The sequence below is a fragment of the Boleophthalmus pectinirostris genome, unplaced genomic scaffold (assembly GCF_026225935.1).
Source record: "Boleophthalmus pectinirostris isolate CB_2022bp ecotype Guang Dong unplaced genomic scaffold, ASM2622593v1 HiC_scaffold_18, whole genome shotgun sequence".
In the NCBI taxonomy this organism is placed as follows: Eukaryota; Metazoa; Chordata; class Actinopteri; order Gobiiformes; family Gobiidae; genus Boleophthalmus; species Boleophthalmus pectinirostris.
Genome location: NW_026571133.1, coordinates 24,472,033 through 24,491,051, shown reverse-complemented (window position 1 = coordinate 24,491,051; position 19,019 = coordinate 24,472,033). Strand labels below are relative to the sequence as shown.

The window sequence follows — 19,019 nt, the reverse complement described above, 5'->3', positions numbered from 1 at the left end:
ACTACAATAAGGCTGCAAAATATCTCGCATATCAAATTGCTCTAAATGGTCAGGTTAGTATTGTTCTTGTTTAGAAGTATGTTTCTTTATACTTTTACTGCATTGCGTAAACTTGCAATGTAAACGTAAAACGAAATCTTATATTGAAAAAACATTTAAAAAAAACTTGTGAAAAATCACAAATTTAATCACATCTCATAATTACATAATTTTCTAAAATAGTTCACTAATAGCCCACTTCTACTTATATAAGATCATTGTACAACCTTGCTTTAGAAGTATTTGCAGTAGGTCTTTCTACTTTATTTCTTTTATTCTTTTTAATATGTGGAAAATTTTACTGTATCCCCATGGCTGTGAGGTAATATGCACTAAAGTTGCTGAAGAGAGACCAGTATTTTTCTTCATAAGATTACCAGTTATTGACTGAAATTCAAGCTAATACCGTCTCTGATATGATGCATTCGTTCTGATGTGTGACACTGTGTTTGTGGGATGCTGATGCAGCGATATAGTTCTGGTCGTGATTAGCAGAGGACCTGCAGCTGTGCACGGAGATGAGGTCATTGTTTGTGAGGCTTTGGGGTCTGGAGGAGGAGGCAGCAGCTGTGAGACTCATTCACTTTAGCCTCTGTGTGTGACGCTGTAGTGTAAGGCCGTCTACAGCAACAGCATGCATTGTGTCTCTGTAAACACTCACAGATGTTTGCAGTTGACTCACAAATCCCATTTTTCCAACAGATCTAAGAAGAACTTAAATATGCAGTATGCAGCTTTTCTGGCTGAGGGTCCACCACCTGTTTTCATGTTATTATTTGGTCTTTATGTCCCAAAAATCTCTCTACCTCTATGGAGATGAGCAAGTGACTCTACCAGCCCACTCACAGTATGAATGTACGTTTTCAAGGTAATTTAGAGGAATGAAAAAGCAATTATGGAATAATTGAAGTTTGAATATGTGTGACTTGCTTGTATTGATACTGAATCTGAACATTTGTCTTATTTTGGAAAACATTAAATCATTGTAACCATGTGGATCATTGTTTCCTGTGTTTCGCTCATGTTGTGACATTTTGAATCAATGTGATAATCTCAGTGATGACGGGCTCTGGTCCTTCTAGACCTCCATGGTACTGAGTGAGATAGAAGTGACACGACCATTAGTTAATTTTGTACAGCCTGTGTGTGGCCTATGACGTTTGTGCTGTGGACAGACCCCCCCCAATGCACCATTTCTAGTGTTGATCTTTTTTTACAAATTGTGTGAATGATTTATTGATGTATTGTCACAGAAAATATATCAATGTTTTTCCATGACATTATCCTGTGATGGGAATGAAGAACTGTGCATGAGCAAGTCATCTATATTGCTGGCTTTCATATGACATCACAATATTCTATAGGCCAATATTGTTAAATACAGATGGGGGACAACTAAAATTAATAGTTTTAAAATGCTGTTTTTGCCTTGTTTTGCGTCTAATCACTAACAGAAATCATCAAGTTCACTTTACACAACAAAGAGGTTAGTATTGTCATAACATACAAAGTGTATGCCAACTTTAAACGGGTGACTTGTTAAATTCAAAGAAAAAAATCATAAACAGTAATATTTAGGCCTGTTGTGATAAATACGATATTGACTTGTCATTCAATATATGAAATCTAGAACAATATTTTTTTGGGTCAGTATTTATCATGTGTACTTTTTATTTGCATTACTGAGAAAATGTGTACTTACTTTTGGGTCTATGATAAGATTTGAGCTGTAGAAGACTGAATTAATAATTTCTGTGACTCATTACAGATGCAAATTGAGAACTTAAGACTTTCTTTCTTCTATCTATTTATTGCAGCCCATGATTTTTTAATTATAGTGTAGATATAGAGCATTTTTGTGGTTTAAATCTGCTCTCAATATTTAGTTTGAAACAATAGTTTCAATATTATTGTTTATCATCGATATTTACTTCAATATATATTTAAAATTTGTTATCATGACAGGCCTAATAATACTGTAGAGGGTACTCATCACTAATGCTTTACTATATCCTCTCTCACTTTTCATTTCAATTAACAAATCTGTTTACAGCAGAGTCATAGTTGAAAAGAGTAACAAATCGGTACAACACTTCCTGTTTTTCCTGCATTAGGTTCCGGGCACATGTTTGCCATTAGCACATAAGCAGCTGTATCCTCATCCCGTATTGTTCCATCCAGGTGCTATATGAAAATGGTTATTTATTTGCTGTGTTAACCCATGAGAATTAGAAACTTATATGGATCCTCTATGGTCTCTAGTACAAGTAATGGGGGCGTGTGATGCATTGGCGCAATCATTTCTGGTCCGTTCAATATTCAGATGTTGAGTGAAAGAATATTACTTGATCATATTATGAACACAGCCAGCATTATCTTAGTCAGGATGTATTGGGACTGTATGTTTTTACAATATGGAGGCAAACAATAGGGCCGGAGACCCTCAACTTGGACCACCTGTGAAGGTCGTTTCAAAGTGGAAAACCCCGTCTTATAATAAATATCATAAAATTGGTGTTCTTAAAATAGACTTATTGGCAGTGTCCATCTTCCTGTTGTCACTTTCTTGAGACTAGTAGTAGTTCTTCTTGTTCTCTGCCATGTGTTTTATCACTCAGATATTAAATTTAAGTAAAGATGCCTATATGTTGTATGGACATTTTCTATTTTATATACTAATATTTCATTATTTACCATCTCATCTCTAGATCCTATAATGATGGCATTTCAGTTTTCATTGTTACCAAAAAGAAACAAAGTTGACCCATGCTCCACTCCTCTATCCTTCTTTAGTTTTGTTTTAGATTCTGTCAGATTAAGTTCAGAGTGGCCTTGCTGTGGCTCTGTCTTTAGGGCACCTATCTACCATGGTTTCCTATTGCAAGTCCAGTGTTTTATACTATAAAGAGAGATTCTCCTTACACCAGTAGGTCAGCGCTAAGGAAGTCATGATTCAGATGCAGTAATCTTAAGCCCACACACCCCACTGAGAAGCATTCAGTTAGCCCTCCTGAGAAGAGAGCCAAGTAATTATCTGGGTGCACAGCAGAGTATAGGCCCATCTGATTTCCTGAGTATGGCTGGAACACAGAGACATCAGGGTTTTGAAGTGGACTTTCTCTCTCTGTTACAACCGCCCTACTTTTATGAACCCCCAGGGCTATTGGCAGGGTTGAGGTGGGGCTGGAAATGGTTAAGTATAATGGAGACAGTGTTAGGCTTAAGAGCCCCCAAGCTCCACATTTCCAGCAGTGGGGAAACACAAGTGCTGGGACACTTCACATTCCCAACCAGTGTGCAGAGGCCACACCCCTCACAGGATACAAGAGAAAAAATAAAAGGTCAATAATAATGAACTATGTAATATTGTCATAAGATTTGTGTGACATGATATTCTTTTATTTGTACAGTATAACTCAACACTGACAAATACAAACTGGAAGGTAAACAAAACACTATGCTTTATTTTTAGTGACTTTTACCTATGCTCCAAGAATGCCATTTTAAACCTTTAGAAAAGTGACAGTGGAATCGTCATTGTTGAGAAAGTTTACTTAAGGATAAAAATTTTGTGCACTCAAAAATCATTTGTGTGTTTAAAAAAGTGTTGATTCTTGCTGTGTCTTCCATCTCTGCTTCTCACGCCCTCAGTCTGCTTCCCTTAGCTAAGTGTTTCGGCTTTCCTCACCTCTAACACTTCCTCCTGTTTTATTTTTACTTTCTGCTCCATTAATTAGCAAATATGACAAGACAATTCTCCCCTATTTGAGACAATTACCTTTTATGTGGAAAAGAAAATACCTTGACTTCAGCACATTTTAACCTCTTGTGTTGAATTATCAGTACCTGGATTTAATTTAGAAATCAAAGCTTAAATAAATGCTCATTTCCAAGGTTTTGTGTCTTGTATTATACCAGGTTGGTATTGTTTTTGGCCTAAGATCGTATGCAGCTTGTCCTACCCAAACGGAGCTGTGGGTTAGAAAATATATATTTTGCTTTTTCCAGTGCACATGAAACATCTGCGACCATGTGCTGCTGATGGCTCTGCTGCGTCTGTGGCATTTGAAGTGGCCAGATGGTCAGAGCTGCTCTTCTGTGGGATTTAACTCAACACAGGCCTTTCTGATTGCAACAAGATACGAACATCCAAGAGATACCAAAAGTTGTCTCTTGGTTTCATGTGCACAGTACCAGAATAACTACTGGACACTGGACAGTGGAAGACAATGTGAAAGAGAGGGTATAGAAAATGAAATTACTTTATTCAGTAGACTCTCTACCAGGTGAGTCACAGACTTCGTGCATTTGGGAGTTTCTTTTGTAGGGTTAGCATTTGGTTACACGTCACCACACAGAGCTTTCATATTACTTTTCACCACTGGAAACCCCATAATCTACAATCAGACCAAACATTCCATCTGTCTGTTTTTCCATATGCCTGTTCTGGCACCCCTCTCCATATTTTGGGAGAGTGAACCCAGGTTAGCCTCCAGAGGGTGACTGGACTGTGTGCGCTGACGTAACACATGCACAGCTTGAAAAGACATCAAGATTAGAAGCATATTGAGACATCCGAGGCACACCCATGATTTATGTTCTGACTCTAGCTCCGATATTGTAAAACATTTACTGTTGTGTCAAATTGGTTGTTTCTGACACAGTCCAAATTGGTTTGATGCATTTGACACATCTGTGCCCACACTCACTGTGATATTGATGCTGACAATTATTTTGTGATAATTAAACATATATTGTCAACAGTTAACAGTAACAGTGCTATTAACATACTTTGTGCTAGTCTCCAACCTGTGAGTCAACACTCAGTTTATATTCTGCTTTTTTAATGTTACATTATTGATTCAGTCCAAATCTTGTGGTGGTAAATGACTCCTAAAGCTACAGGTAAAGTTACCCTTGGGGTAAGCTGACAGAAACAAGGCTGCCAATCTCTGCCATTGGACTTCTCTGACCACCACCTTTTCACTTAGCAGACTCCTAGCAAGGAGTAGGATTCCTCTGATATTTGGGTTGGTGGACAGGTTTAACCACTACCACTCCGGGTACCTATCATTTATAGATGAGTTATAGTGACATAGACTTTGTATTGTTAGCTTGACAGCATATGAAAAGTAATTAACTAAACATTGCTGTCTTGATAATGGATTTGACTTATGTTTAGAAACAAACTAATGTAATGTCTAAGGTGTACAATGAAAAAATAAGAACCAGCAGTTGGCTTCAGACAGGGCTTATGCTATGTGCTAGAATCTCTGTCTTCTTTTGGCTGTAGCTCTTTGAAGTGAGGGTCTGTTCTGTGTCCGCAGTTCCAGACGCTGCCAAAAGACATTTTCCAGAGTGTCTTCACTCCGCCTTTAGAAGTATGTCTGACTTTCAGTGACTATGTAAGACAATAGATACAGTTTTGTATGTCTGAATGATCCTAGCATCATCACTGAACAGGGTGAAGTTGTCTTTTGCTTAAGCATTTGAAGCACTACCAACAAACTGTGCTGGACTATATGAGATGTGACATGACTTTAAAGGTCCACATTCCAAATATGGCATGTTGTGAATAAGCCTATTTTTGTCACTTTTGTCAGAACATCAATCAGAGGAGATTTTTATGCTGCATTTAAATGCACTGCCTTCCTTCTTCTCTTTTTTGCCTGTTTAAGTGGGCCCAGTTTTCATATGGAACTCATTTGTGTCTCATGTGAAACACAACAATCCTGTGAAGACTGAAGCTAAGTGCCTCGTTGGCATCATGCATAGACTTAATAAGTTAGAAGAGATGCTGAAACACTGTCATCAGCATGAAACCATAATCCATAGGTGAGACAGTAAACTATGTACTAACCATATCACCAGACTCCTGTCTAATCAAATGAGTCTGTCTGCTGATTTGGTTTACGACATAAGATGGTTTATGTGTTGTGGTTAATGCTGCCCTTTAGTGGTGAAAGCGAAACAAGCTTTGGGCATGTTTTATTACACTAAGTGAAAATGCACTCCACTTTTTGCTGTAACAACAGGTTAAAAAGCTTCACATGCTGATACCGATGAGATAAAGTAAGAAAATAAATAAATTACAAAGAATAAGGAGCAAAAACTTTGATTCTGTTGTTTTAACCCAGTTTCAGCACAAAAATATGGCCACCATGTGGACCCTCACTGAAAGCATGGCCCCAAACTGGGCCTAGCCAATCAGAATAGAAATGGCAGAGGAAGGCGGGACATGAGGAGGGTCCAAAGCTGTAAACCCAAGAGCAGAAATTAAATGTGTGAGAGCAGAGCCAGCACACAGCAGCTACATCTCCACAGGAGCGAGTCTGTCCACCAACCAATGGACACAGGTTAGACCATTGCATCTGTTTCATGATAATATGTTTGTATTCAATTTGCAATCTCCAAGAAAATCTGTGTGATTATATATGCTCTGGTGTGGAGTGTTGTAGATACTGAGCAGATGTGAGGAAGTGTCATGAAATACTGGCCACTTAAGATATGGAAAAGCTGACTTAAGACTTTCGGTTTGATGTGCTCATTTTACTACCAAAGGGTTTTTGTACATTAAAGGTTATGAAAGGAACATACTGTCTACACCAATCTCATCTTCTGATAATTTCAATTTCAGAGTTTGTCACTATTAACTTAATAAGAGAAGAAGTTCAACTGTCCATGTTTTGCTTTACATAGATTTCTTTTCCTTCTCAACAGTGGTATTTGAAATGCAATCATTCCTTGTCCATTTTCTATAATGGGGAGTTTTGTGTCCTTCATCATGTGCTCCCTTCTTTGACCCCAAAACAAATGCTCTCCATGGTGACACTGGATTTGGTTAAGGCATGTCCATAGTCATGCAGATTGCTTCCTGTCAGTGGCTGTGTGGAAAGCCACTTCCTGCTGTTGATTTGATAAGGGAAAGCTTCCATTGACAAAAGTCACAGTTTGGTCAGAACAATTTAAAATAAACTTATTTACATGGAAATGGTTAGTCCCCTCTAACCTTGGTGTAACACTGACACAAGAGACCTGGTTTGGGGCACCATGTGTTGAACTGTGGGGTGTGTTGGGATTAATGATGGGGACTCACTCTGATGTATGTGTGTAAACCGATCCTGAAATAATCCCCCATCTCTTTCTGGTTACTCATATAGTATAAAGGCCATTGTAAATTTAACTTAGCACATGTTCAGTTGAATCTATCTTGAGAAACAATTCAGTCCAAGTGTGTGTCTGGTGAGAGCAGACGTCTGAGCTGTGTGTGACCAGTGTGTGCACATGAATAGAAACTGGCATGTGCAGACATGTGCCACTACAGCTGACCCACATTTGAGCTTGATAAATGAAGGTAGGCACTGTATACACACAACAGTAAAACATTCAAGTAAGTCTCCCCATGAGGTCAAAGTTTAAATGTCCTGCTCTTCAAAGTGGTTCATGTACCATTGACATTCCTCCCCAGATGGTTTGAATTGTTTTAAGACAAAGATGTTTTCCAACTATATTCCTGTCAGTGAGAAATGAGTTTTAGCAACTGGCTAACAAATATGACTTACATACTCATACTGTTTAACATCCCTGAAGATTTCAATGCTCTTTGGCCCTGGATGGAGAAGCCTTTCACAAAGAGCTGTCCACATCAAAAGTGTGTTTACAGGCTGAGGTAATGAGAGTCCTTGTGATTCACAAAATGGATTTTGACCAAAACAGTTCAGTGTCAGTGTATGTGCTTATGATTTATTCTATAACGTGTTTCAAACATTAAAATACACACCGCCCTACAAACAACCTGGTATTTCAGTCTAGTTCTGCAATGGACAAGACCTGGGCAAAAAAGGAGAGGAAAGTATTGTTTATGTCAAAGAAAAGACCGAGATGATGGTTTGTCTAGTTTTCTAGTCTACAGACTCACACGCTGAAGCCCTCTCACTGGGCTCTCACCACAAGTCAGAGCTCTGGAGCTTGACCTTTAGTTAAGGGCACACCAAGAGCCAAATAAGTGGGGAAAAGCAATGAGGCCAGTACACGTGTCAACTGTGACTCTACTGAGACTGTTGTCTCTTTGTCAAACACCAGTCACAGATTAAATAACAAGACAGACTGGAGTGCAATGCATAAGAATCAGATAAGTCAAGACTTTTGTTTGCTTTTATTTCAAGTAGCTTGATGTATGGGAGTTAAGTGGAGGGTGTAGTGTCCACTGTTCCATCAGTGTGAAGATCCTGACTTTGCAGTTTACCACAGCTGATGTCAGAGGTTATCAGCGGTCATATAACAGCAGAACAGTCAATGGATTATCAGCCTACGGCCGACCCCGGGTCAGCTGTATGGGCTGCCTGATGAGGGGCCCCAGGCTTGTTTTTGTGTCTTCATCTGCATCCGCTTCTGCCTCAATTTCCCATTTCCACTGATATTTTAACTTTCTACTCTCATTTTTTATGCTGTTTAGCAGTTAGACCATTACTGTCATGAGGGGTAAAGTATGTTTTGTTCTGAGCGCTACAAATAGAAATGGTTAACTTTATACAAACACATTCCCTGACAACTCATTAGATCCTCCCATAAAGAAACCACTGCTTCCTCCAGTCTGCTATTTCCACTATATCACAATTCAGAAAGACCAAAAAAAAAACACAAAATGACAACATTTTTATTTAAAGATAAAAAATAACCTTATTGGTATATTTCTGTTTTTTTCTCTTTTAGGTGTGTCTGATGTGATGCCAGCAGGCTGGCTCAAGGAACTCACCTTGAGTACGATGTAGACACCAAAAATAATTAGACACAAAAGTCTAAGGACCAACGAATTAAAGGAATAGTCCTTCTCAAAAAGAGAAGAAGAGAAAGAGTCTGAATAGTTCCCTCAGTGTCAATCACACACACCTTTCTCCTGCTGCTGAATCTGAAAGCTGCATCAGAGGACCATCATCATCATGTGCCATGTCATTGTCACCTGCCGCTCCATGTTGTGGACTCTGCTCAGTATTGTGGCTGCGTTTGGGGAGCTCATCGCCTTTATGAGTACAGACTGGTTAGTGGGATATCCACGCACTCCAGACGCAGTCTTTGGCCCCCATGGGGCTACCACTGCAGGAGAGGCATACAGGCCCACACTTGGAATCTACGGCCGCTGTATCAAACTGCCTCACTTGCAGAGGGGCATCCTTTGTGGACCATACGCTGTACACTTTGGGGAGATAGCCAGCGGGTTCTGGCAAGCTACATCAATTTTCCTGGCAGCAGGAATCCTGCTCTTATGTTCAGTGGCATTCATCTCTGTTTTCACTATGTGCTTCCAAAGCATCATGAAGAAGAGCATCTTCAATGTCTGTGGACTTCTGCAAGGGATAGCAGGTGAGAACAAACCACTCTAGATCTACTAACAGAGACAGAGTTATTGTTTCCTTTCATTCCTGTGGTCTTCAGAGTCCATCAAGGTGAATTAAAAATGCTGGTTTCAGTTGAACACATTCATTTAGAATGCCACAACTCCCACTGACTGAATTATGTGTTTTACTTCATGGCGCCTTCAGTGAGCAGGGCTTTTCACAATGACACAAGGTCTTAAATGTCAGCCGTATATATATTTACTTTACCTGTCCTGACCTTCTTGCCAGCTTACCGGTCAACTCAATACATATTCTTTATGCTCTTATATATGGATACATTGTTGTTGTTTTTTTCAGACCACTAGTCCCTCCTTGCTGTAGTGAGCAATGGGAGGGAGGAGGCTATGAGCTCATACAAGACTCCTCTCCTTTCACAGACCGTGACTCTTAGGTCTCTGGTGATTATGGCTGTCCTCCCCTCAGTTGTTTATTTGGTTCAGACTCAAACAAAAAGGTGGGTGTGTGGTGAAGGCCAGGCTAAATTGTAAGCTTTAGCTCAGAGAGCTACAACACAGCAACTATAGAAAAAACAAAAAACAAAACAATGAACTGTATCTATTTCACAAGATTATAAGTAATTTTTTTTAAAGACATTGATATTCTATGTGTGCCTCTTAACAGCACTGTTCTGTTGGTTATTTCCTGTTAGATTTTAGAGTTTTGTTGATAATGAAACTGAGGAAGTGAAATGTGTAGACTCCTCATTGTGGAGCGGTGAGGATGTGGAGGAGGAAGAGGCGACCGAAGGTTCAAACAGTGGCGGTTGGATTTCCTTTGTGGCTCTGGAAACAAAATGACCACATCTTTTCATCTGGACTGCAGGATGAGATAAGCATAAACAAGCTGCTGTCTAACTGCCAAATGGGTTAATGCTCCAAATAGCATGTATATCCACATATTTATCTGTCCACTGAGCTTGACCACCCTCAGGTAATGAACAAAACGTAGCCATACTCCTCTGGTTTGCTTAAGTTATGGATTTCAGATGGAATGTTAAGCAATATTGTCTGGTGATGCCAGAGTAACCCTAATATTTACACAGAATAAAGTAAAATCTGCTCTTTAGTTTGCACTTTATCTGACATAGTCCCATTGTGTCATATCTGGTTGATCTATGTTGAAAGCCATTTGAATGAGATGTAAAGGTAAAACATTTGTGTAATTTATGCAAGTTCTGTCCCTTTATCATCCTGACAAAGTCAAAGACTTTGTTAATTTAAGAGACAAGATGTCAAACAAAAACAGTTGTAAAATGTCTCCACTCTTTGTGTAGGTGTGTTTACATATTTATGACTGATCATAAAAAACATGGACCAGTCATTGACTCTGTGACACAAGTTACCATAACTGATGTGCAAAAATGTTTTCCTGCATTACAGTAATACCATGACAATTTACTACATGGTATACTTTTATTTCTGCAGGAACAGTGCTCAACAACAATAAAACAAAGTCTTAGTGAGATACTTCCAACTTAACACATGCACATACACACATGACCATTGACCTGGATCCTTATCATTCAAAGCCACATTGATCCCAAATACATTCTACTATAATTCTCTTCCAAAAAGTCCTCAAGCAGTATAGTTGGAACATCTGGTTCAAAGTGAATAAAAAACACAAAACAACAAATACACATTTTCCCTCACTGTCAATTTTTAACAAGACCTTACTACTGTACTGTATTGTAGATTACTGTACTGTTGATGTTTGGAGTATAGAATACCAAATTTTAATAAAAGTTTTAATCTAATTTGTAACCTGCAGCAGTTTAAGTGTCTTAATGTAATATTTACTAACCTGTATACATACATTTAAAGAAGATAAAAGTAATTGCAGAAATCCCCTCTTTAGCCACCCATCAGTTTTATTCACCTCTGTGATTAAATGTGGTTTGTTTGCCCTGACATCTTCCCTGTCTGTCCATGTGCTTCATGAGAGATTGACCCAGCCACTGTTTTCATCCAGGAGAAAGGATAAAGTCTAGATTTCTTGGAATGGTATGGAAGCCTGCTGGGCCATATTACAGGGTACAGTCAATGGGAAGGTTAACTGGGAGGTGTGGAATCACCTATCAGCAATTTTGAAGATAAGGAATTGACAAGTTTGGAAGTGAACAGTGACAAAAGCCAGGGTAGAATGAGCTGTGAGGCTGGGAAGGGTAGGGGGTTGAGGGGTAGAAAGGTCCTCTTATTGGGGGGGAGGGTCACTGTGTGACTCACAGTGTGTTGTGCGTATTAGGAGGGGGCTGAGAATTAGAACCATACCTTCAATCCATCACTGAAGCCGGTCTGGACGTCAGAGCTGTGCAACATGTGGAAAGAATTTATGACCTAGTTTTCATTTCCTTGTTTAATACAATATTGGTGCTCTAAGAGAATAGGAGAAGAGGAGGAGAAGAAAGAGGAAAAAGAGGTAGATTTGGAGAATATATCGCTGGAGAAGTACTATGAAACAGCACATTACAGGGCGACATAAAACTGAAGAAAAAGAGATAGAATTATGAATAAAGGGAATTGAATTAAAGAGGCCAGTGGATCATTTGTTTTTTGTTTTCTTACACTAAAATTGTGTTTTCAAAGATGAGATTGTGAGAGAAAGACCTGTTTATAGAATATGTGTCAGAAAGGTAGTGGAAGTAGGTCACACAAAGTCAGGAAGTGCCCCTCTACAGAGGCAGGACATGAGGAAAACTAAGAGGATCCACTGTCCTGTTCTCTGCCATACACTGCTATTTATTAAAGCTTGAGCCTGTCTTAGCCACATTTCCTTTGGTGTTTATTAAATCTAAATGGCACTGCAAATCTGCAAATGGAAATATTTGTGGCAATCACAGTTATGATTTTGATTGTCAGTGACAATATGTTGCTGAAGTAAAATTCTGAAGTAGTATTACATACTCTTTATTTGTAGTATTTATTTAATTTATTTTAAACTTTGTGTCTTCACTTTTGAGTACTAAATAGACAGCCCCCACAGTGCGTTGCTGACTTGCTGTGCCCTTATTCCGCCGGTCCTCCGGCCAGGGCCTTCTCATTGTCTCAAAGACTTGTTTTAAACAGACTGGAAGGCCCTACCCCTAGCCTTTCATGAGACCAATTCTCTTTTAAGAAGCAGCTAAAAACTCTACTTTTTAGATAAGCTTTTAGCTTACTGGGTTGTTACTTCATTAAAAGTGCTATACAAATAAAATTGAACTACTTACTTGTGAAATCAGTTTAAATTAAGTTTCATTATGATTATATGCGTACAAGCTAGCCAACGTGGTCTTCTGTAGGAGGCAGACTCAGAAAAATGTCCCATTCAACCAAAAATGTGTTCACCGTGGCAAAATGTGGCAAAATGTGTACTCCGGGCATATCAGGTTATAGTGATGTACCCCTGATGGACTTAACCAGCGTACTTTTATAGTCTTCCCAGCAAGAAGGACCTCCTCCAATTCTTCTCGCAGGTGACAATTACATTTTAAATGTAACAACGTCTCAAACCTTATTAGGGCATTTATGTGGGCCTAACAAAACAAACACTGTAGCTTAGTTGAATGTTTATGGCAAAATTATGGTAAATGAAAGAACTTTTTTGGCAGTGTTTTATAAAAATATACTTAAAAAATACAAAAACAGTCAAGGTTCACAGAAGAACAACAACAAAACTTTGAACTTGATATTAAAAAGTATATTTAAAAATGTTTTATCAATATAATGCAAAGGTGTTCTTGTCTGTTTGCAGGATTGTTTCTCATCCTTGGGCTCATGCTGTACCCTGCTGGCTGGGGTTCAGATAAAGTTCAGCTGTACTGTGGTCCTGATGCTGCTCCGTACCGGGCTGGGCTCTGCTCCATGGGCTGGGCCTTCTACACTGCTATGGGGGGCACTGTGCTCACTTTCGTCTGTGCTGTGTTCTCTGCACAAGCAGAGATTGCCACATCCAGCGATAAAGTCCAGGAGGAGATTGAGGAGGGCAAGAGCCTCATCTGCCTCCTCTAGGCACTTTGATACAACATTTGCCCTTGTGCTTTGTTCCCATAAGGCCACTGTGTTGTTTACCACTAAGACTGATTCTATGTGTGGGAAAATACTTCCAATTATATTTTCCATTGTCTTTCTGCCACTAGAGGTGAAGCATTCTTCTGCCCACCTTGTCTTTTGTCATGCTCTGTAAACATGTGTAATTATATATTTGTACATAATTATGATGCAGAATGCTGATCAGCGTCATCCAGGCTGGGCTGATTCTGTCACTCTTGCCTTAAACACTGGTGTTTTTCATTTGTCACCAGACCATACGACCAGCAAACCTGGATCTTTTCTCATGTGCCAAGTGTGTGAGTAATAACAAGGGAACCACTACTAGTCTCAGTTACTCAATGGCCTAGTCTAGAGTGGAGGTCCTTAAAGCTAAGAGAATGTACTGTCCTTTGAATGATTGCAGATTTTTTATTGCATTATTAAAAAATCATATGGACTGCAGAAGTGCAAACAAAGCCAGCTCTATGATGCATTTTGTTTGTTCTTTTATTTTATTAATGAAGTGATCTTAAATCTATAACTGAGGCTAAAAGATCTGAATAAAGTCTGTATGTCTGGGCCTTTACAGATATCCTTGTATTTGTGCCCAAATATATGAACTTAACGATGAGGAAGAAGATGGTTTCTTAAGTATTGCTGTTATTATCAAATGTCTGATTTCAGGGAGAGCTGTCCAACCAGCAAACTGGAGTTTGTCTAGTCATAGTGTTTTGTCCATTCCAGTTTGTTTCTGCCAAACAAATAAAGAGAAGGGAAGAATGAGGTGGTCTCATTGTCATTTTGTATTCTTCTTCAATAAACACTGAAGAGGGGAATTTCAGTGTTTGGAGAAAGAGGTTTGGGTCTCTGGATAGGAAGGATATGTTTTCTATTCACTGGAAGATTGTTTTTTTTCCATTGAAACATAACATTACTCTCCATGTGTCTGTGTGCCTGCTTTCTAAAAGTTAACTAAAACACACCTATCCACTTACAAACTTATTTTGTTGCTCAAACGGTGAGCCTTGTGTATGTGCAATCAAAAAACTGCCAGTCTCTGCACAGATGTTCCTGCTTTTATGTGGACCAGGACAAGGCCTCTGACACAACCCTGTGGCTCCCTCTCTCCACCAGAGAGCTCAGTCTAAACAGCTTGATGACTTCCAGATTAGGCACAGGGAAATCATGCAATTGGAGTGCTGCAGAACGACTTTTCACTGCCAGATGCTTCAGTTTTGTCCTAGTTCTTTTACAAACACCGTGGATAGCAGGGACTAAGATTACATTTCAGGGCTGATGTTAAGAAAAAAAAACTGGATACTGAATGATATTTAAAATACATTAGTTGCATTAGTATACATGGCTCAGTTACACATTTTCCACAAAGTTGGAAAGAGGTTTACAGAAGCCCACAACTGGTTCATATACACGGTTCATATACATACAGTACGACGTACATATAGCAGTTAGTACTGTGCTTTAAACATGAAACTCACGTCCTTTTAGATATTTTTTTCTGGGCAACTGCTGACCTCTAATGGTTTTAGACTGCTAGTGCATGTCTGGAAGAAGGAAAAAAAAAAAAAAAAGGTAAATTAAACGCACTGTATAACGTTGCAAAATTCCTTTTATTCAGTCTGGATGAAATAAATATACAAAAAAACTCAGCATGAGCTTCATACAATACTTGTACAATGCAATATATAAGACAATAGCTGGTAATTGTACAAAATCTACACATTATTATGCATTTCTTCTGTTTCCACACAAAAATCAGAAGCTTTATGATTACAGCTCAAAGAATCATTTCAGTTATCTGGTATATGGTTATCCTCTATAGACTTAATTTCTAATTTTCAAGAGGGGCCTGTTAACCAGTATATAAATAAATTACTGTTCTTCATGGGTAATTGAAAATACAGTTAACTTTTCATAACCACAAATTTTAATTTTGAGGATTAGAAACAAAACAGAATCTGAGGTGGAACATTATTTTAATCTGTCATGTAGATGGGTAGTAGTAGTTGTCTCTTCAGAATAAATAATGATGTTCGCTAGTCTCCATTTAAACCTTTTTCAGCTGCAGTATTTAAAGAAACATACACAACACTCACAAATATACACAAACACACACACACACACTGAATAGGAGAGTGGTAATATGGGCAAAGTGCAGTACCAGTGCTGACTCCCCGAGTGTGAACAGTGATGCCAAGGCAGATAGAGTAAGACAAAACCACAGCCTTTAGTCAAGGCTTCCAGGTAATAGTTTCTTAGAGTATACATTAGGCAAGATGCTACATACCAACTGTAGTGCCCACATTTAAACCCAGAGGGCTGGAAAATACTGTGAGCAGGGCATTTGGCTCAGTGAAGGCTAGAGGCTGCTGCTGCTGCTGCTGCTGCTGCTGCTGCTACTACTGCTTAGTTAAAGCCAGGGGGCTCTTGAAGCAGATCAGACCTGCTCCCTGAAAGCCTCCTGAGTAGCCTGAGAAGCGGCCTGAGAGGCGGCCTGAGAGGCGGCTTTAGCAGCGGCCGTTTGAACATTCTTGTTGGACATGACACCAGTGGCAAACTCCTGTTGTGCCTTCTCAAAGCTAGCTCCAGTGGTCCGGTACATCGCATGGACCTGTGGAGGCATACATGTACAGGAAAAAGCATTTAGGATAAGCCCACAACACATCAAAACACAAAATTATTATGTGCATTTTTCAAGACCTTTTTGAACATGATGAGAGACATGACAGCTAGCGATGTGAAGAGGGCAGCTATAAGTATCATGAGAATGCCCACAGGAATGTTTTTATTTAGACATGTAAGAGCTGAAATCCAACCACTGTAAAATATGACATGAAAACAAGAGTAAATAAAAAAAAAAGAAAAAAAAAAAGATAATTTTATTTTAGCAAAGGCTAATATTTTTTCTTGAATTCAAAATTTAATGAAGGTCCCCTTTCTCACCTTGTGCCCCAGCCAGAAAGGCCTATAGACTGTAGTACATACACACCAACTTGACAAACGTAGACAAAAAAGAAAATAAAAAACCTAAATGAGCTGTCACTCCTGCAAAAAAAAAAAAAAGTATTCTGTTTATATTATATATTAATGATGAGGAAGCATTAATAAATGTTATATGTAATATTATAATTCAGTATTTGTTATTTAATTGTATTTAGTTTACATCACCTGAAAGCTCCATAAAGAGGACGATACCAACAGACAAATGAACAGGGAGTAAACATTAAGAACCAAAGAATGGACAAGCCAAAGTCCCCTCCGCGTCCAGTGTCCACACAAAACCAGGCCAGGCATCCAATCACATTTGCAAAAAGAGTGCTGGCATGAACTACAAAACATTAAAGGAGTCAAACATTACTGAAAGTAATGACACAGTGGCATATACACTGTGTCTTGCCATACATTTGACAGCAAAAACCCAGTATTACAATGTTGGACCAATGTGTGAAATATGGCATTTGCTTGTGCCTGCCATTTGGCATACCACAGATTATTCAGAAAAGTACATATTTGATGTGGGTATTAGCTTTAACCATAATATCAATCTGAATTTGACACTTGACTTTTGGTACAGTACACTTCTAATACTTTAGTATGGGCAAACTCATCACACAAACAGCCTTTTAACAACATCTGACTTCAACCACATGACCACATCATGAGCCCAGTTTTGTGTGCCATCACTCTTTTGAAAGCTGTTCATTTGTCTTAAATGCACTGAAAGTGTAAATGAGTTTTTCTCTGAGATAACGATAAAATCATGTTACTTACACATCCAAAGATAGTACATAATCTTGACAGTTTTCTGGAACTCTACAGGAATGTCTACTGTGATGTCATGGTAGAAACATGGACCCACAGGGAACTTCTCTGGGAGAGGTGGCCAATTGTTTCTCCTGCCTGAAACACAGTATAACAATATCAATATAATTTTAATTTTTTTTTTACAAATATTATAATGGTCTTCCCTTATCATCAGCAGTTTGGAACAGGAACTCAATGGATCTATTTATTTCTATTAAGTCAGCATTGTGGTTTAGATTTAAAATGTAAAACAAATGATATAAAAGAACACACTATGAACTCTAATCTGACCTCCTGAAGCATTGAGCGACTGCATCTCTCTTTCACGGCGGTCCAGCTCAGCAGCTTTGCGCTCAAGCTCCTCCTGTCTCTTGAGCAGTTCAGTGGCTCCCTGAACAGAAGCACATGATGTTTTATTATTTTAATATATCAAACACACACTGTGGTATACAGTATTGATGCCTATTTTGCAGATAGAATTCTATTAATATTTTCATACAACCTCAAGACTTTACTTTACTAAAAGTGCTGGTAATAATTCTGTAAGAATACCACAGAATAATAAGGTGTAATCTAGCTGTTAATCATGATGGCCAGTTTACCTGTGGTTGGCCCTGTGAGTATGCTGGGGGCTCTTCAGTGGCTTTCATGATAGCTGGTTGTGTGTTAAAGGTGGAGGCTGTAGTCCTGGCTGCCACACCTGCTGGACCCTACAGTATGAGAAGTATAATGTTTAACATTTTTACAGCAAAAATGACTGCATACACTAATTTTGAATTACTGAGTAACTATGATAACAAATTTGCTTTCAGTCGTACATTAATCAAAAGCATGAGCATCAGGGGTTTTTGTTCTTTTCTTATTTTGACTTAGACAAAAAGCAGTAACTGCCTTACCTGTTATTAATGTCTATCCAACACGCAAACAAAAAGATGCCTCTATTAGTATAAAAGTAACATTTTGACTCCTCAGTAAGATTCCTGACAGGTCTTATATGCATGCCTTTTTTTAAAAGCTTGAGTCCATGCCCCCCTGCTGCTCTCTGCATGTCCCTGAGCACTATCCTTTATGTCAATCTATTTAGTTGGAAAACAAACTATAATCACCGATTTGCCATCTGTGAACGGGTTGTACTCCTCTAATGCTGGAGGGACTGTGTACCTTGCTTGAGTTACTGATGGATCCTTTAAACATAAAGACAAAACATTAATAGATCAACAGATCTCCATGATACTGCGACTCATCCAGCCTACTGTCTCCATCTTTAATCAAGAGTCTACAATCTAGAAAGAATTTGTCAAGGTATATACATAGAATATATGAATACATAATACAAACAATAAGATATGTAACATGGGAATGAATGCATCCTCAAAAAATATACTTACCATCAGACAGGACAAGCACAGCACTAGATATTAGAATCTATCTATGTTGTATATCCTCTCTGTGATGATCAGTAAAGTCTTTTTCAGTTTCAAGTTGTCCTAATGTTATCTCTGTGTGTTTCTTAAGTTTCTGAGAGCATTCCTTCTTTACCCACCCACACACAATGCACAGGACTTGTCACCAGACCAGGGTCATCAATATTTCAGCATATGTTGCGTTTAAAGTTTAATACTGTCCTAATGAATAGTCAAACCAACAGATGCATATTTAGCACAATGAAAATATAACACCACCATTCTGTACAAAAGAGAAATACATAATTATAACTATAACAGCCCTGTGTGTTTTTTCTTGCATTGCTAGA

General features: G+C 38.7%; 2 protein-coding genes across 2 annotated transcripts; one reads left to right on the top strand and one right to left on the bottom strand.

Moving 5' to 3' along the window:
* The first annotated feature begins 8,966 nt into the window (after positions 1–8,966).
* Positions 8,967–14,216, top strand: lhfpl2a (LHFPL tetraspan subfamily member 2a). The gene is made up of 2 exons (XM_055153242.1): positions 8,967–9,399; positions 13,167–14,216. The coding sequence occupies exons 1-2, from the start codon at positions 8,979–8,981 to the stop codon at positions 13,421–13,423; spliced, it is 678 nt and encodes a 225-aa protein (XP_055009217.1). The 5' UTR covers positions 8,967–8,978; the 3' UTR covers positions 13,424–14,216.
* A 536-nt stretch (positions 14,217–14,752) lies between these two features.
* LOC110157440 (secretory carrier-associated membrane protein 1) lies at positions 14,753–18,860 on the bottom strand. Its single transcript, XM_055153616.1, has 9 exons — positions 18,655–18,860; positions 18,373–18,450; positions 17,869–17,976; positions 17,558–17,657; positions 17,234–17,362; positions 16,631–16,790; positions 16,406–16,507; positions 16,163–16,280; positions 14,753–16,073 (listed from the first exon to the last, which is right to left on the bottom strand). Exons 1-9 carry the CDS (start codon positions 18,655–18,657, stop codon positions 15,900–15,902), a joined length of 972 nt encoding a protein of 323 aa, XP_055009591.1. The 5' UTR covers positions 18,658–18,860; the 3' UTR covers positions 14,753–15,899.
* Positions 18,861–19,019: the final 159 nt, after the last annotated feature.

Excerpts from the sequence above, each read along its gene's own strand:
- LOC110157440 (XM_055153616.1), bottom strand. Across the intron at positions 16,791-17,233 it reads TATGTACTATCTTTGGATGT|TTCATGCCAGCACTCTTTTT; the intron begins GTAAGTAACATG and ends AATGTTTTGTAG. Across the intron at positions 16,281-16,405 it reads CTTTCTGGCTGGGGCACAAG|TGGTTGGATTTCAGCTCTTA; the intron begins GTGAGAAAGGGG and ends CATATTTTACAG.
- lhfpl2a (XM_055153242.1), top strand. The coding sequence starts at position 8,979 with ATGTGCCATGTCATTGTCACCTGCCGCTCCATGTTGTGGACTCTGCTC. Across the intron at positions 9,400-13,166 it reads ACTTCTGCAAGGGATAGCAG|GATTGTTTCTCATCCTTGGG; the intron begins GTGAGAACAAAC and ends GTCTGTTTGCAG.